This window comes from Archocentrus centrarchus, chromosome 3 (genome assembly GCF_007364275.1).
Source record: "Archocentrus centrarchus isolate MPI-CPG fArcCen1 chromosome 3, fArcCen1, whole genome shotgun sequence".
Classification (NCBI taxonomy): domain Eukaryota; kingdom Metazoa; phylum Chordata; class Actinopteri; order Cichliformes; family Cichlidae; genus Archocentrus; species Archocentrus centrarchus.
In genome coordinates this window covers 5595789-5614240 of record NC_044348.1, presented here as the reverse complement: position 1 = coordinate 5614240, position 18452 = coordinate 5595789, and the positions used below count along the sequence as shown (strand labels likewise).

The 18452-nt window shown below is 42.8% G+C and overlaps 1 protein-coding gene across 1 annotated transcript in view; it reads left to right on the top strand.

The window, feature by feature from the left end:
* The window catches only part of neo1a (neogenin 1a), a 157422-nt gene that overhangs the window by 113153 nt on the left and 25817 nt on the right, over positions 1–18452 (top strand). Inside the window, 6 exon segments of the mRNA XM_030724466.1 lie at positions 11719–11757; positions 11760–11886; positions 13160–13314; positions 15328–15476; positions 17202–17340; positions 17924–17973. Of these exon segments, the coding sequence (XP_030580326.1) occupies positions 11719–11757; positions 11760–11886; positions 13160–13314; positions 15328–15476; positions 17202–17340; positions 17924–17973 (659 nt within the window).

Here is an 18452-nt window from a genome sequence, read left to right as displayed (position 1 = left end):
AGTTAGAGGTGGGAGGGGAAATGGTTTGTGCTTTTTTAACTTTGAAGTGGGATTCCTAGACAAAGGGGTTGTTTATAATGATTGCCATCTTTGCATATGCCATACAAAAGACTGTGTTTGAGGTCTAAATTCATTTTGCAGTGGGGCTGCTTCAGATGCAGGGAGGACCAGATATTTAAATTTTTAGATTTGGATTAGATTTGGGGTAAAGCAGACATTAAATATTTTAGTTTTTTGTGGGGTCCAAATAGCAGCTTGGAAGCTCTAACTTCTCTAACTACATCCCCACTTGTCCAAAATTGCAGCTTAATATGTAAAATGCAGACAGAGCTACACTTAACACGGGCAAACAAGAGAAGTAGATGCTCTCTACTGCTGTTTGCCCTTCAGTGGGTATTTTTTGCTTGTTTTCAAGTTTGCATAAATTCAAGATGCACTTCCATTTGCATGTGAATACTTACGTTTGATTCTTCCATATGCCATGCTGGCTTCAATCTGGAAATACTCCTGTGTGACTTTCTCTGCCCCTCTGTTCTGCTCTCCATCCCTGCGCCTTACATGAATAATATTTTGACATTTTGCCTCCTAGTGCCCAAATCAAGTACTTCAAGTACTAGAGAGCCTGAAAGCTTGTTTGGATGTACAAGCTCTGAGCTCTCATCTTGTTTTATCCGTGACTGTTGCAAGTGAATTTCATAGAGATGAATGAAAAAAAATTTTGGGGGGTGGGTGGGGGGTGGGATTATACTAAATACTTCACCACTTCAGGTTACACAATTTAAAAACATCAGTCGCTGCTTGGTGCTGTGAAACACGGCTCCATGAATTTTACATTCTATCTCCTGTAGGCTAGTACTCCTAGCCGTGTTTCAGGTCGTTTTATGATGAAAGGAAGATGACACTCTATTTCCTGATGCAAATGTGTTTATTCAAGCTTTTGTTAAATTCAGAGCTTAAAAAGGCAGGCAGTCCTGCAAGATACTTTTCTGTCTTTCTCCCTCAGTTCCTCCTCCGTATCCTTCATCTCGTCCTTTATCTGACTCTGCTGCCATTAGTCTCCCCTCCCCCCCCGGCTATACCTGTGGCAGTGAACAGAAGAGGCCTGTCCTCCCCTCTGATCAGAGGTAGCAGACCCCCATTGAGAGATGAAGATGCCTCATCAATGCCTGAGTGCTCACTGTGTCCCCTGAGCTCCCTCTCCCTCCATCACACAGTATTTATGAGCGGAGGCATCAGGATCGCCGTCATGATACACTGAAATGTGGGTGTCCCCAAAGCTGTAGTTGTGATGGCTACAAAGAGACGGGCACAAAGAGATACCTGCTGCAGCGTCTTTAGTAAATATCAGCTAATTACAGCAAATTAGAGCAGGAGATTTCTCTGTAAAGAAACCAAGAGGCTGCTGTATTTGTAGATCGTCTAGAACTGCTCTTAAAAAATGTTCTATAACCAGTGAGTCACATTCTTTCTGATTGAGGCAAGTATAGCTAACACCTAAAAAAAAAAAAAGATTCTGCCAAACAAAAGAACCAGAAGTGAAGAAAGCTTACAAAAGTTTTATTTAGATGTTGTCAGATGAAAGGACATGAAAGGAAGTGGAAGTTTAACCTTGCTTTTAACCAAACCTGCAGGCTAGTTCAGGCAGGAAACTCGAGCTGCACTGCTGCATCATAGAGACGCGTGCCATGCCTCGCTCTCCTCATATCAAACGCCAAACGCACGATCTGAATTTAAGGTGCAGAATTTCCCATCTCTCCCTCTGATGTGTCAGTGCTGCCACTGCAGATGTGCACAGCTTCCTGCTGTTTCAGCCCCCCCCCCCAGGATAAACCTGTAGACTCCACGGGGCATATTTACTCATCACTCCCCAATTTTATAGAACACGTTTGCAGGGAGTGATGAACTGAAGAGCCTAGAATTGAATTTGAGTGGTTTCCAACAATGGAAAAAAATGCCTCTAACACCTTCCCCTTTTGAAAAAAAAACCAAATAAAAAAAACCAAATAAAATATAATTTTTTAAAGTATCATTAAGAAAACTGTTGACATTAAACAACCACAACACAAAAACTATCCATATACCAAAGCTGTTACTCTGTTACACTCTGCTGACTATATACTGAGCGCAGAATAGCCAAATAAAGCTGTTTAGGACTGACCTAGTAGCCAGAAGCAATTCTGTTTACAGTATGAACAACATGAAGAAGCGAATGCCCCAAATTCTTCCACCTTTTAAAGAGCTCTAAGAGAAGCTGGTTTGCGCAGCAGTTTGCAACACAAGCAGGCTCTCGAATATTGAAGCCGTATAATTTCAACATAAGCAGTAATTGTTTCCTGACAGCGTACGGATACACACGAGAGAGAGGAACACAGCAGCCGAGATCTGCTGTTGTACAGATATGCACGCAGGAAGGGTTTTATGTACAAATCTCTTGATGCTGGAGCTGCATTGTTGTCTGATTCAAATTGAGAGGTACTTGAATTTATTTTGAATTGAAAGCAGAGAGAAAGATGACAAGCAATACATAAAAAATAAGGTGGTCCCTTATGGACCAGTACCGCTGGCAGTGTAGTACTGTAGTAATGGCTCATGCTAATGGTAAAGGAAGAAATTCATTCCATGTTATATAAAATGTAAACATATCATGATTAAACAGCAAAACGTCAGGTTTGAGGAGGCAAAGCAAGAAAAAAAACTCCCCTTAAACACATTTGTAACACCCGAAGCCACAGGCGGGCGATTCTTCTACTACATCGGCACCGGAGCACCACCCTTATTCCCTGTTCAAATCAAGAAGTGAGAATAGGCTGCTAAAAGACCCTTCCCTCCAGCCAGACTCTAGCAGCACTGAATAAAAGCTCGGGCCTACTTCAGGGAATACGGTGTGCTCCATCATCTGCTAGCAGGGTCACGGCCAGGCCAGCGGGAGCGAACGTGCAACGCTGTGAGCATGTGAATGTGTCAGCTCCGCGCAGGCCGATGCACTGCGTTTTCAGTTGGCACGGTCTGCATCATAAGTGCACCCTCAACAGCAGGCACCGGTGTGAAAATGTGACTGTTAAACATGTCATGTACTGCTGGGCTGTACATGTATGTACACAAATGGTCACTTCTGTTTTACCGTATGGCCACACGCGCAAACTAAATATGTTCACTCGCTGAGCCAAATAGATGGTTTTATAGCTGTTTATTCATCCTGGCCTTCAGTCTCCACTCCAGGGACAAGCTTGCTTGCTTTCCTTGACTTTCTTTTGTTTCTGCTTCGTCTCTGCCGTATACAGAGGTGCACAAGCAACTTGTTACAGCTTTGTGAAATTTGTACTGTTACTTGTTGAGTCAACGCTGTGGTAATTTTTGAGGCTGTTGTTTGGGAACAAACTTGGACAGATTTGCGCAAAGTAAACATCATATTACGATGAAGATCCTGTGTGGTGAAATGGAAATAAGAAGCCTAAATAGGAGACTGTTGTTGCCACTAAGTATAAGCTAATAAAGTGTATCTGGAGGAAGAAATTGCCTGGGGGGAAAAAGTAGTTCATTTCCCATGAGAAAACATCAGTAAACACAACATTTACCTGTTCTCCAACAGCGAAATTTTTACATGCAGCACGTGCAGCTGCTGGTTAGACACTGTGGGCGCTTTAGAAGTACCTTATCGTTACACACAGTATTATTGGTGGGGTTATGGTCGATTAAGCAAATATGATAATGTTGTTTTATTAAGGATATTGTAGTTGTATTTATGAATTCTTGTGATTATGGAAAGGCAATCTCAAAACAAATTAAGGGACAGAGAATATTAATATTATGTAAATTTCTAAATTCTGCCTCATAGCGAAGTGTATTGAAATTCAAATTTGGGGATAAAGTCTTTAAATGTGAACACAGTGTCCTAAAGTGAAAGACACACACACGCGCTCGTGCGCGCACACATGCACAAAATCTGTTTTGGCATACGCAGACATACACCATGTTAGTGATAGTGATTAGTGAATGTGTTTCCCCACTGGAGGCTGTAGGAAGCTGATCAGAGGGATTGTTACCTAAATTGATTGTGAAGAGCTGAAATCAGCCTCCACCAAATTGCTGTTTGTGCGGGTGCTGATGGCAAAGTAAGTGTTTGTGTTGTGGTTCTGTCTCTCAGGGATGGTGCTCAGTGTGTGTGTGTGAGTGTGTGTGTGTGTGTGTGTGTGTGTGTGTGTGTGTGTGTGTGTGTGTGTGTGTGTGTGTGTGTGTGTGTGTGTGTATATTTACAAGCAGAGGCTCTCTCAGCTCTGGCTGAACTTTCTATGGGTTGTATTTACTCAACCGTGGTGAAAGCTTTGCCTCATTTATAAATGCTCTGACGCCTCAGTGCTAACTGCAGAATGTTATGGGTGCCTATTTTCCTCTTGTTTTGCACAGGAAAGTAAAAAAAAAAAAAAAGAAGATTAAAATAGCCTTCAGTACATGCGTCAGCTCAGGTTTTTTTGAAGGTCAGTCTTGTTATCGAGACCAGCTTTAGGCTTGACTGCACTTCAGAGGGCTGGTTTTCACTAACACCTGCCCTTATCTATGCTATAACGCCATCCACCTCCAGCACACACTCATCCAGGATGCCGATCTGATGTTTTTGGATGTGGACAGTCCTGTGGGTGCAGTAATTGAAAGTACTAAATGGCATGAAAACATCACTTTCCCTTCACACCCTTCCTTTAGCTGCAGGCAGCTGACCTCTGCGAGCAGCGCCACCAAAGCTGGAGCTTTTATTTTTCCTGTTAGCACCCATAGAGCCCCCTCCTACTCAGCTGGGCCTCCCAGTTTCCATAGGCTAAAAGTAGAATACTGAGTAACATCACAGTGGGTTGTGGACACCCCACTGCCTGCTAGCGTACTGCATAGCTGCTTCTCGCTGGGTCTGTCCGAGGGAGGCGTCTTTATTGGTGGGAGTCTGATTAGCGGGTCTGTTTGTTAGCGAATCTCCAAAGGGGGATGCAGCTGCTCTCGCTTCTGCCAACATCCCATCTGACCTTTTCAGGCCTTTCTTGGTTGTTCAGCTCCACTCGCTTTATACATGAAGCGCTGCTGCCGCATATGCACAAACGCAGTGTAACACCGAGATTTCTTAGAAATCAGTTACTTCATTCCAGGGCTTGCTCTGCTGCCTCAGAGAGGTTGAATTGTGTTTGTGTACCTCAGAGGTAATAAGAAACAAAGGCACGCAGTTCAGAAGGAAAGCTTGTTTCCTGTCCTGGGCATTGGTAGTGAAATGCTCTGGAGATGTGCGGCATCACTGGCTGTTTTGATCTGCTTGAAAAGCAAGCCCAGGAGGCATCGCTCCCCTCTCTCATCCAGCGTGTGGCACACATGATGCAGATTTGCAATGTGTGTGTGTGTGTGTGTGGGGGGGGGGGGGGGGGGGGGGGGGGGGGGGTTACATTGTATACCACAGTTGCACATCTTCATTTGCATACAGAGTCTAGGCAAGCAGATGTTAGCCTCATGTCCCTGCATGTTTCTCTGAGTGTGTGTGTTGAAGCAAGGCATTCAGGGGAACAAAGCAATCACACCCAGACTAACTCACCAGTGGCTCAAGGATCGGGGAGGGTGGGGTACATGTGTTCGAGGGTGAATGGGTGTGTTATGATTAATTATTGATATACCTGACCCCATTCACTTACAGTCATCATTCCCAAATAGGGGTGTTGGCTTTCTTTTACATGGTGGGTCCCTCTGGGTGTGTCTGTCTCTGTAGGATGTATTTAGCTTGCAACACTCTCCCACACATTAACCTTCCCTGCTTAGTGTGTTCGTTTTGTGAACCCCGAGCAGGGATTGTCAGTTTTCTTCTGGTGTGCTAAATTATTAGTACACCAGAAGGCCAAGAGGAGATGCAAACACAGGCATCCAAAGCATACCCTATAGGATATCTCCTACATGTTTGTGAAAGCCTGCAGAGAATTTGAGAATGTTGATTCTGGATGAGAAAAGCGAGATAAATGCAAAATTGAACAAACTGTGCCATTTAAGAGGGAATCGCTGCAGGGTTTCAAAGGCACAGATTTTCTAGTTGATAAGCAGAAACACACACGGAGGCCTTTGGAGGTTTTGGTCGCCTGATAAAGAGACCAAATGTCTCCCTCCTATTAAAGCATTTAGTACATCACCACATGGCATCCAGGTGTCCCACGGATCTATCAGATGGGTCCTGTCGCATCCCACGTTTTCTCCTACACCGCAGGAGCGTTTGGGGAGAGCAGAGATGTAAATGCATCTGCGACCCACTGCAAATGCTTTAAAACAGCGTTCATGTTCTGTGCTTATTGAGACTGTGTCATGCTGACTGTTGTCTTGGGGGGCGTTTTTTTTTTTTTTTTTTTTTTTTTTTGGTCCTAACTTTGAACTTTGAACTTCAAACTTCTCACGTTGTTCAGGTGTACATTGCTGCGGTAAGAGCTGGAAGAAAGACCAAAAGTTTGAAAGTCACATTTTTCAGTATTCTTCACACATTCGCGACAGTACTGACCTCTTCAAGTTATTCCTTTTAATTTGCCCGACTTTGATGTGTCTCCTCTAAAGATCATAAATAAATAAAATACTTCAGCCGCTCAAGATATAGCGAGTAGAAAATGTATTTCTTTTAATTGATGAAAGGTACTTATTTCCTGGGAAAAGTGCCAGATGGTAGTGAACGTGCCCTAGAAAGTGATTGGTGGGGTTGATTTGATATTTTTTAGCAGAATAAGTTTGACACAAAGACTTTTTAAAATTTTTTTCCTTTTTGAATTATGCCAGTGAGTCAGAACACCCTGTCAGTTCAGTCTTTTGTGAGAGTCGAGCTTTACTTTAATCTCGACTGTTTCTGATTAGAGGGGAACGCGTGCAGTTACTGATACGCTCCACCCTTCAGCAATCTGATAGTGAATCTCTGTCAGTTTCCTCTTGGTTAGTGATAAGGTGTCGGGATACAATACGGAGTGCAAGAAAGGTTCCAAGACAAAGATTATATTCCTAACTAGGGGCGTCCCTGTGGCAGGGCTGTGATTATTTTCTCTTCGGCACAAAGCAGTTTTTACCCTTCACTGATGAAAGTCTCATATCTTTATTGTTTGTCATTGGTTTTCATTTTACTGCTGTATTGCTTGTAAAGCAAGAAAACAGTTTTTAAAGATGGAGTTTGTTATTGCTGTCGACAGGGTAATTGAAAGGAACTGAGGAGACCCAAAAAAAAAAAAAAAACCTGCTTGGTCAGACTTTTTCTTGCTCTCTGATTTCTCTCCTCCCCTCTCACTTCTCTTGAAACATTTGTCTTCTCCTTCTGACTCGGTTTCCTTTGTCGGTGCATTAAGGAGCTGCTCAAATGTCATGAGCTGTCATGCTTGCTCATCTTTCCTGTCTTATCTTTAAAGAGAGTGAGGGGAAAAAAAAAAAAGCCCAACAGCCGTAGTTGTCACCAGGAAAAAAAAACCCCAAAAACAATTGTTTGATTTTTTTTTTTTTTTTTGGGACTAGAGAACCAGTAAGAGTGATTCAGTTTGCAGTTGTTCTGTTCTTACTTACAGTTCCTTTTACATTTCAGGGAATTAATGTCTCAGTGGATTGTTTTTGTCTCTGTTCAGCAGAAATTTCTTTTATTTCTTTGTAATAACCTTCAGGCCTACAGATAGGCTGTTCAGTTTTATCATTATGCGACTACTTCATGTTTGCATAAAACATGACAAAGGCTGTCATTTTTATTTACTCTGGCTTTTATTCTTTTATTGAAAGTGGCAGTGTAGTGTAGATAAAGACGGGACATAAAGGGGGGAGGGGGGTGCGCGACTGCTGACTGGCAGTTTTAATTGACTCTCTTCTTTGTGATGGTTTTCTGAAGGCTCTCGACTGTGCTTTTTGAGTACGTTGTTCTTCTTCTTTTCCACGGCGGATGAAAGTAGTGACTCAGTAATGGACCATTAGCATTGTGCTACATCAGTCTCTTAGGCCGTCATCATTACCAAACCGCATTAGACATGGAAGCCAGGCCTGAGAAAATCCATTTTGCAAGAGCTTGGCGTGGCTCGCTGAATTCCCTCTGAAAAGGCTATCTGTAGTTACACTACTGTGGGTGCTTCTGGCAGACATCTGCATTCATTAGAGTCCCGCTCTCTCGGTAGAGGTGTGTAGCCTGAGCCGGCGAGTTAGTCTCTCTTATCGGTGAACTCAGACCAGTTGATGAAAACACCGCTTGGCCTAACTTCACAGCTATGCTCACAGGGATTATGACGTTGGCAGCACAAGATAAAAGTTATGAGCCTTTAGTCAGAACTTTCACGCTGCTCCAATTATTTTTAGTTCCAAAATGGATTTTACTTCCACTGAACATTAAGATGAATGCACTGTTATGCATGCCTTTGTCCCAACTGTTTTTGTTTTTTTTTTCCTCTGGGTTACCCAGATTATTATGCAGATCTAGAGTAACCTTCCTTGTTAAGCCTTAATGCCAGTAATTCATTACCTCTGGCACAGAGACTAATGACACTATTAATCAGCTATGAATAGAGCTCAGCAATAGCAGTGGGAGGCTGACACCATCTTACTGTAACAATCCCAGGCATGCATGTACAAGACAGATTGTCAGAAAGACACTGAAAACTGCCCAGCATGTCAATTACCCACAGCTGACACGGCGTACAAAGATGGAAGTCACTTGTAATGATTTTATTTCCTCTCCTTTTTCTGACCTGTGTGGTAGGTAGGTAGATAGATACTTTATTTACCAGCAAGGGGAAATTCAAATATCCAGAAGCTCCATTTAAAAAGCTCCTGCGGGGGGGTGGGTGCTGATGGACAAATTCTCTAAAAGAATTTGGCAGTGAGCGGCGTGCAGAGGCAGCGTGACCTGTTTCCAGTTCCATTTTAGGAATCGCTGACCTCTTAGAAGCACACATCTTTCTCTGCAGACTGTCTGCAACAACAACGAGACAACAAGAAGGTTGGTTAAAAAAATAAATCAATAAATAATAGCTCTGGATATGCATTTCTTAAAGCTCGACTCATCTTCCACTGTGACTTGTTCTTCTGTGTTAATCAAGAGGCCTTAGCTCAGCTGGGTCCAATGCAAGATCGACTAATACGAAACAAATGTTGCCGTCCGACTTTGAAGTTCTTTCAAACTGTTATAGTTTAAGGGAAGGGAATGGGCCTTTAAATGCACATTTCATTTCTATAAAACCATATGTGTGTTGGAATAATAGTAATATTTCCTATTTAATATGTGAGCTGGAGCACAGCTTGAGGTTATCGAGCAGAGCCCTTCTGGTTGCTGAGAAAGGGTGGCATATCTTTTGCCTTCCAAGCTTTCTCTGGCTTTTAAAACCTTCTGACTGAAGATATGGCACAATTAGTATGCACACTAAATCTCTGAATTGTTAATTTCATTGTATTCATCTCAATAAATTAATTTTTACAGACTCACATGATTCATAGAATCTTTGCCTGCAGGACTTTTATACAGCCTGAATCTGAAAGTGGCATTAACTAATTTCCTGTGGATGTTGTCTTTATCTTATCTTCCAGCTGAATTGTAAGTTTGTTAAATGAATATATTGAAGTTAAAATTTCATAAAAAAGTGTTGGCAGTGAGACGTTGCAGTCACCGTGTCAGAGCAGCTGTTGCAGTTTAAAACAAGCAGGAGTCACGTTTCAACTTGAAGTCCGCCCCAGCGTTTGAATCTTTCCAGCTGTGTGACCACGTGTGACAGCATTTGCTGTGAATTCCTACCACACCGTGTTTCTGGATCGCTGAGATTTTCGTAATAATAGGGAAGTGCTTCCCTATTAGGACGCAGACTTCGAGCCTTTGTTGATTCTGTGACTCTGGTTCTGGTTAGGCGGTAGCATTTCTGATGTGTGTGTGTGTGTGTGTAACGCTTTATAAATGGGGATAATTATTCAGCATCTGGTAATTTATACTGCAGTCAGAGAGTATTAGGATGATAATGTGTTTTTCATTGTTGTTGGCGCTATTCCAGCAAACTGGATTTGAAATGAAACAGCGGCTGTGAGGGTAAAGTGCTGACTTCCAGCTTTCAGCGTGTTGGAGGCTGTCATTATCTTTACTTGGTGAAGAGTGAGAGGCTGACTTTTTTTTTAAATTTTAGGACAAATAGTGTAAAATAGTTTGGCTGGCCACTAAAACTCAAACGATACTGTATTTTTTGGCGGGGAGGCGACGCAGGCTTCATCACTCAGTTGACCTAAATCCATTTTTCCAGATGAGAATGAACGCAATAAAAAGTCCCTGAAATGTGAAAGAAGTGTAACGCCCTGCAGTTGTCTGTGATTTAAGGTTTTAGAGAGAGATTAGGTTTTTCAGACAGAGATCCAAATTTGGGGAACGTTGCCATTCTTGCATTCAGCGTGGATGCAAACAACCTGAAATTGAGCCTGACAATCTGCAGCTTCACTACACAGTCGGTGTTTATTTCACATCCAAAGTACCGGTGCGCACAACAAATACAGCAACAATTCTTCAGAGCATTACTCCGTGAGTGTTTATGTACAGAAAGTGTGTACAGACAATGTCATCTTTTTTTTTTGTGGGGTGGGGCAAAAAAATCTTTTATATCAGATGTCGGCTTTTATATAATCACAGAAGTCGGTGAACTCTTTGATATGTAAACAAATCCTGAAAGCCAAATTAGCGGTTAGTCCACATGTTATGACAGATAAATATGCCAGCAGCCGCTTTCCATTCCATCACAATTTCTCTGGTAATAACACACAATTTGAGCGCCGCACTTGCCGTGCTCCTTTTCTATATTCCAGCCTTGCCCTGCAGTCAATTTCCCTGACCTGCAAACAAATGGAAATGTCACACAGACTAGCATTCTTTCCATATGGTTTTGTTTGGCCCACTTGCCAAGCAAATGGAAAGCACATCTCACGAGGTTGACCGCAGGTTGTTCCTCCAAAAAAGGAGGAGGAAAAAATACAAACACCAAAATGAAATCACAAACATTTCTGCGGCCGGGCTGTGGAATGTGACGACAAAAGGGTTTCAGCAACATCATCTGCTGCGTTAGCTGTGAGAATCTAAACTTTAGAGGCAACAGTGTGAGAGAGATCGGGTTGGTCCGGAGCTGTTTCACTGTGCGAAATAAAATTTGATGGTTTTCCTGCGTGAGTGGCTGTGAGCTGACTTTGTCTCTGTCACAACAAAGTCTCTCTTTAGTTAATAAAATGCAGTCCAATCATTTATTTTTAATGCAAATGATTGGCAGGAAAGCCGCTGATGGTGAAAGTTAAATGTTTGACACATATGTTCTGCTCTCACTACCCTACAGCTGTGTGTAGATCTGCATGTGTAGTCCCCCTTGTATTGTGCTTTTATTTGTCAGCTTTGTGAGTGTACTAGAAGTGTTGTATTGTGGTTCCTTGTCACACCGAGAGTCTTTTTTGTTACGTTGTTGTTATTTGTTTTTTCTTTTTTTGTTTCCTCCCTTTCTTTCGTTTCACTGTCATTTCCATTTCAACTCCTCTCCTCAACCTGTTCCTTTTGGGCACATCTGCACAATACTTCTCTCACCTCCCCCCACCCACCCCCCACCCCCGACATGCTGCGGCTGTCTCCCTCCTGGTCTCCCTATTCTCATCCCGCCATCCCTCCCCTCCCTACCTCTTCCCAACCCAAAGACGTAACCCTGCCCTCTTTCCCTCCCCCCTCACTGACTCCTAACACTACTGACCATGTAACACCAGGCTCCAGAGGTGTAGGCAGTCCAGCAGGGCCTACCCCCTCGGCCCCCGAGACGTCGTGGCTTCACTGGTGTCCACTCGCTTCATCAAGCTGACCTGGCGTCCGCCAGCTGAACCGCACGGAGACGAGTTGACCTACTCCGTTTTCTACAGCCAGGAGGGCACAAGCAGGTAAAACGCATGCTTTTCTGTGGTACTACCAGGAGGGTACTAATACACACATTATTGCTGGCATCAGCAGAGTACTAATGTACATATATTTCCATGCAGGCGTCTCAAACCACTCTGAAAATATCTAATTAAAGAAGTTAAGTCACTTATCATCGCAGTAATTATTATTAATTAAAAACAAAAGCTCCTTTCTCCAAGTGTAAACAAAAAATACGATCAAACACAATTCTTGCATTTTTTTTTTTTGTCTCCAAGTAGTTCTGTGATAAATTGCTCGCAGCTTTATGGGAATGAGGATTTACTGTGTTTGACTGAGAAGGAAGTTTAAGAAGCTGAGAGGATTTTTCCACAAGTCTTCCTTTTTATGTTTTCCCTGTAACGTGGCTGTAAGCAGTTTTCCGAAGTGACCTGACACCGTGGTGTTTTATACTTTGCTCGAACCAGGGATGCAAATGCAAACTTTAAAATATAGGATCTGCAAAGGCCTGGAGTGTACAGATAAATCAGTGGGGTTGTACTCTCCGTACATTGTCAAAAACTAACTCTCCTGGTCCCACCGTTAACAGGTGAGCCTTTAGCTGTTAGTTTATAGACCAGTGCCAACATTCATTCAGCAACATATTATTAGCTGTTTGGCAGCGTAATCAAGTCGAGCGCTCGTGCTGTCTGAGATTCTGCTGCTGTTTTCCTGTCATATACAGTCATGCTGGTTTCTCTCCTCTCAACATGTGACCAAGTGGGACTTGCAGATGCAGAGGGAGAGCAGACGTAGACACACACATACTGAGTTACATCTCTGCCATCGTGAAGCACAAAGGGATTACTTTAATGGAAATCTGAAATGTATTTTTTTTTTTCTAAATGGAGGTTTGGCTTTTGGAAGATAACGAATGCCAACTAATGGATTAAAAAATAATCAGAAGGCTTAATATAACGAAACAAATTTATAATAATAAATTTTATTTATTCAAGTGCAGCATCAACATAATAAGTTAAAATGTGATTCCATTGTAAAGAATAACTTTAAATTATCATGAAAATCTAAAAGAAGACACTGATGAAGCGCTCGATCGCATCTCATCTTTATGTGTCTGTTCTAGTATCAGTGCACGCTCGTGTCTTTTACCGGGATATTAAAAGTGGTGTGTGAGGTACTCTGAATGTTGTTTTACTTAGTTTCTTACAAGAAAACATTCAACAAAACCTTCTGGTCAATTTGAGGTCATTAAAATGAATAACTGTTCTGTTACCTGTCTGCGTGTGACCTCATCAGGGAACGAGTAGTGAATACCAGCCGTCCAGGGGAGATGCAGGTCACCATCCAGAACCTCATGCCAGACACCAAATATCGCTTCAGGGTTGTGGCCCACAATAGTAACGGCCAGGGCGAGAGCTCTGCAGCGCTCAAAGTGGCCACCCAAGCTGAAGGTAACTGTGTCTCTGTCTCTCACGCACACGCACGGACACACACACATGCACGTTTATATGTGCTCAGTAAACAGGACACATAAACATGAAGGTATTCTCTAGCCAATTTGTCTGAAACGCGCTCACACTGGCACACTGATGCAAACAGGATGCACTCAAAGGAAGCACACAAGTGTGCAAATAAACATTCACACAAACAAATATTCACTCATATGCAGCATACTCTCGCTTCAAACAGAGACATCCCATATTCCCTCCACACATGAGCGTACACAGAAAAGGCTGTTTAGTGCTGTTCGTTAAGGCGGACCACCCAAGAGCAGACCAGAGAAATGCAGCGTTTTCTTCTTATAAGCCACTTCTTGTTTACTCCCCATCATTTACTTTAAATCCTCTGTGTACTTTGCTTTAAACCGTGCCTACCTGAGTGAGGAATGTCGGAAATTAGTATTCCAGATTCCAGCACCTTCCTCTTCCAGTCTGCACAGAGCGCTACTGAGAAACTCATTAGGATGTTTTGAATAGAGGACACATAACTGTAGGAAAGAGGAACAAAGTGGTTCCCTTCTTCTCCTCTCTTTGTCTTTGTGTTTGAGTGTGTAAACCTCTCTGTGGTTGCTGCTCCAAATCACTTTAAAGTGCTGTGAAGGGGATTTCCCAGCACACTGTCAGACTGTGGACAACCCTCTCCTCTAGACTAAGCTACAGCTCAGTCACTGTCACTTTGTAGGTCAGCTGCTTTTTCTCTACTTTTGTCCTTGGTTGGAGGGCGGACGAATCAACACCTCACACACACACACACACACACACTCACTACATCTTAATGCATGGCAGCAGGAGTCTAGCCACCCACGGGGATAGCAGCGTGGGCGGGCTGTACCTGTGCCGTATGTCTCTGTCGCGTGTGTGCACCTTTAGTGTAAGAACATGCTATGAATTGGAGCTTAAACTGTTGACCTGCATCTGAGTGCCAAGCATGCACACACACAACACTCCCTCTGTATGAGTTCTCCTCAGAGATGGGCTTTATACACCTGTACAGACACACACACACACACAGACAGACACACACCCTCCTAACATCTGTGTTCTGTGCACACTGACAAATGGGAGCTGCTTTTTTCTGTCAGGAACACCTGCAGCTAAAGTCTACAAGATATATAGAGAACAGACATATATCTCCTGTCTGACAGCAGACACTTTAACCTCAGACTCACTGTTTGATTTTGATTCCAACGTGCTGCATTACAGACACAAGTAATGTCCATGTACATATATTTAGACACGGTGTATATAGTGCAGTCACACATTATTAGGATAGTGATGCATACATTGTTAAGATAGCTGTGTCTTTTAGCTCACTGCGTCTTAGGTGAAATATTTAGTTTGAGGTTCCTGTCAGCTTTGATTTAAAGGTCTTTACGTTTGCACCAGATAAGCAGCGTAGGTCTGCCTCCCACCCACTGAATTATGTACGGTTTACATGAACTTAAATGTTTACAGATGTTTATGATCTCCACCTGACCTGTCAGATAAGCTCTTACTGCAAAATGAGCACAGTCCCCATTGTAAAGGTGGAGCTACTTCACATCTTCATGTAGTTATAAATATTTTCTACCTCACTGCTCATATAACATCATATTATAAAGCCAGTATGCAGACACATTTTTAATATACATTCTGTCTCTGCTGTCTATCTTAACCAACCGGATGCAGTACAATAAAATGCAATACAGTTGTCATGGGAATAACAAGAAAATCGGCATGGCTGGCAGCCCGGTCCGAAGGGGACAGTTTAGCCTCGGCACTAGCACGGGGTAATGTGCCTTTGAGGTAGCCAAGAATACGTCTTAGGTGGTCACGACGGGGAATTGCTAAATTAGTTTCTTTCTCCCAGATGAGGGGAAAAAAAAAAAAAAAGGATAAAAATGGAAAAGGTTCAAGATAAGAGAAAAAAATGGTCATGCTTGTTGCTTTTCTAATTTCTGCCCACCTGTTATATTTCATTGCCAGTCCAAGTGCCCGGCCCGGCTCCTAACCTGCAGGCGGTGTCCAACACGCCAACCTCTGTTGCTCTCAGCTGGGACAAACCCCTCACCGGCAATGGAGAGATCCTCACTTACAAGCTGTACTACACAGACAAGAGCGTCGGCAAAGAGGAGGTAGGATGTTGACCTCACTCCCCACTGTTAAAGAGCTTATCAAAGACTTTGATTTAGTTTTGAATTCAAAGGTTTTCAAGTAACAAAGACGTAAATGCGTCAATAAAAGCAAAAGTTTCTGTGATCAAGCCCAAACATCTCATTTTTATCTGTAATTGGAGCTCACATTTGGTGCTTCACAACAGATTTTAAAACCAAAGTAATAAAAAGATTGAAGTAAAAAAAACAAAAAAACACTGTGCATGGTTAAAAACACATTAATCAGAGAAATAAGCAGAAAACTCAAGCAGAATTTCAGATTAACATATTTTTTTAACAAGATTATACTGTGATGCTTACTCGGCCTTAAACATGTCATACTGCTTGCTTTGCAATATTGTCTCGTGTGTTTTGCATTTCTTTTATTGATGAGAAATGGTTTAAATCCCTTGAAACAAGTGCAAACTTTAAACAGATGCAGCATGTGCTCACTACTCACAGTTTACCCAGTAAGTGAGGTACTGCATGTAGCTGATGCTTGATTTTGCAGGGTTCATTAAATAAAATGAATATGACCGATTAGTTCCTCATACAAATTGTGATGAGGTAAGGAATTCCTAATCATTTGCCAAGAGTCTTTTTGCTGATTTTTGGCTGCATTCTTAATGATTCATCTCATAAAAACAGCCGGCATTGTGCTAAAAGAAAGCAGATATGATTCATTCTGTGCTTCTCTGCAGGACTAACTCTGTCACAAGAGTGGAATCGAGCTGCTTAGATATTGAGTCAACCCCAGCAGTAGCAGTGTGCAAGCCAGTGAGGCATTAAAAAGCCTTTAATATGATAATGGATGAAACGTCAGCCAGTGCACTGAGTAATGATGCCTCAGCTCCCTGGAGAAGAGAGCCAGAGATGAGGTGAAAAAGGAAAGAGATGAAGAAGGAGGAAAGAAGAGGTGAAGGAAGCAGACTGAACAGAGATGAAGTTGGAGAGACACTGTGCTGAAAGGACATTAAATATTAAAGGGCAGAGGGAAGTCAGGGACAACATATGACGCGTCTTCAAGGGTGACGCGGTCAGAGGTAATTATCTGACCCGAGTTCAGAGGTCGGGAACGGGCTGCTCTGGAAGCAAGATTAGAGTTCCTCCAAGTCCCTGCTTTCTGCTCAAAATGTCACAAGCAAGGAGCTGAATGCAAATAGGTTTGAAGTAATTGGGCACGTGTCAGCGTGCCCAATTTGTAAAGCAAAGCAAGTCAAAATCACAGAAGGCATAAATTGTGTCTCTGTGGAAGACGACATTTTCACACCGAATTACAAACAGAAATGTTAGCGTGATGAGACGATGAACGCTGGCGTCACATTGTGAAGCAATTGGAACGATCCTATTAACAGCATGTTTGCGCCTAAATGTCTGCATTCATCAAAGGGCTGTCAGTTGTGAAATACTATAAAAATGCTATACCAGAATACAACAAATGTTTGTCTTTTTCTGCAAATAATCCATAAAACATTTCCTTTTCATTCAGGCTTCATGTATTCTGTTTTATTTTCCCGTTCCTACATATTGAACCGTCAGTGAGCCCAGCGACTTATTTTCCAATTCAGATTACCGTGAAAGAAGAAGGGCTTCTGTTTCTCAGCAAATTCTTAAATGTATGAGGCGAATATTTTAATCAGTGTAATCACACAGTTCTCCTCTGGCTGACATGTTACGTTTCCCTCCTTCCCTCCCGTTCTCTTTCAGGATGTTGACATAGACGGTCAGTCGTACACCATGACCGGGCTGAAGAAGAACACGGAATACAGTTTCCGTGTGGTGGCCAACAACAAACACGGTCCAGGCGTCTCCACTGAGGACGTCACTGTTCGCACCCTGTCTGACGGTCAGTGGACTGATGAAGTATAAATCTAACCAAGCTTGCTTTGACTTCTTATTCCTTTTAACACCATTTGTTTTAAAAAGTTGATGATGTAGTATTTAAGGCTAAGGTATCTAGTGAGGTAAGGTAACAGTGTGTCATCAGACGTGCTACTTTACTGTGGATTAAAGCAGCTAATGTGGACTTAGTGAAGGAGGACATGCAGAGGGTTGGTGTGACAGAGGAGGATGCTAGGAATAGGGGAAGATGGAGGGAGATCATCTGCTGTGGTGACCCCTAAAAGGAGAAGCTGAAAGAAGACTTCTGCAGCGTGTGTGTGTGTGTGTGTGTGTGTGTGTGTGTGTGTGTGTGTGTGTGTGTGTGGAGAGAGAGAGTCTATAAAATATCTCAGATGTATTTTCTAAAGCCCTGTCCAACCAACAGTGCAAAATTTGAAGTTCTCAGTTTATTAGGTTATTTCTTCCAGGCTTTTTCTGTCCAGTTAATTAATAAGCTAATTGTTTGAGCTGTACTGAAACTGGACTAATATATTGTCTTTTTCTTTTCTTTTCTTTTCTTTCCTTGTCACCCCCCTTCCCCCCCACAGTACCAAGCGCCCCACCTCAAAACCTCACTCTCGAGGTCCAGAACTCAAAGGTGAGATTTAGTCGTCTTGACTGAAAGGGGAGTCGAAAAACTTGTTTAGGTTTGTCTGTTGCCTTATTGAGGACTTTAAGCTACAGATGCACCTGAACTGCCTGCACGCCCAGCACAGACTCTTTGTTGCGCAGCATATGTGTTTGCTTGAGCAAATCTGCGCTCACTCACTTGCACACACAAACGGTGGAGCAGATACATAGCCCGCAGGCCAGTGCAGCATTGTTGCTGTGTTATTAGCTGCGTCAGGGCCCCGTAGCCCCAGCTGGTTAAGAGGGTGTGTGAACCCTCATCGATCTTCTCATTGGCAGGAGACTCGCCTGTCAGAAAGTTTTATCCTCAGTATCACTCCATCTGCACAGAAACTGGCACAGGAGTCTCAAATCTGAATGGATACAGGAAAATGCAGGCTCACTAAAACTGAGACTCAGGTAGGAATTACAGGTCGAATGAAGTTTAGACATCTAGCTGAAACCCAA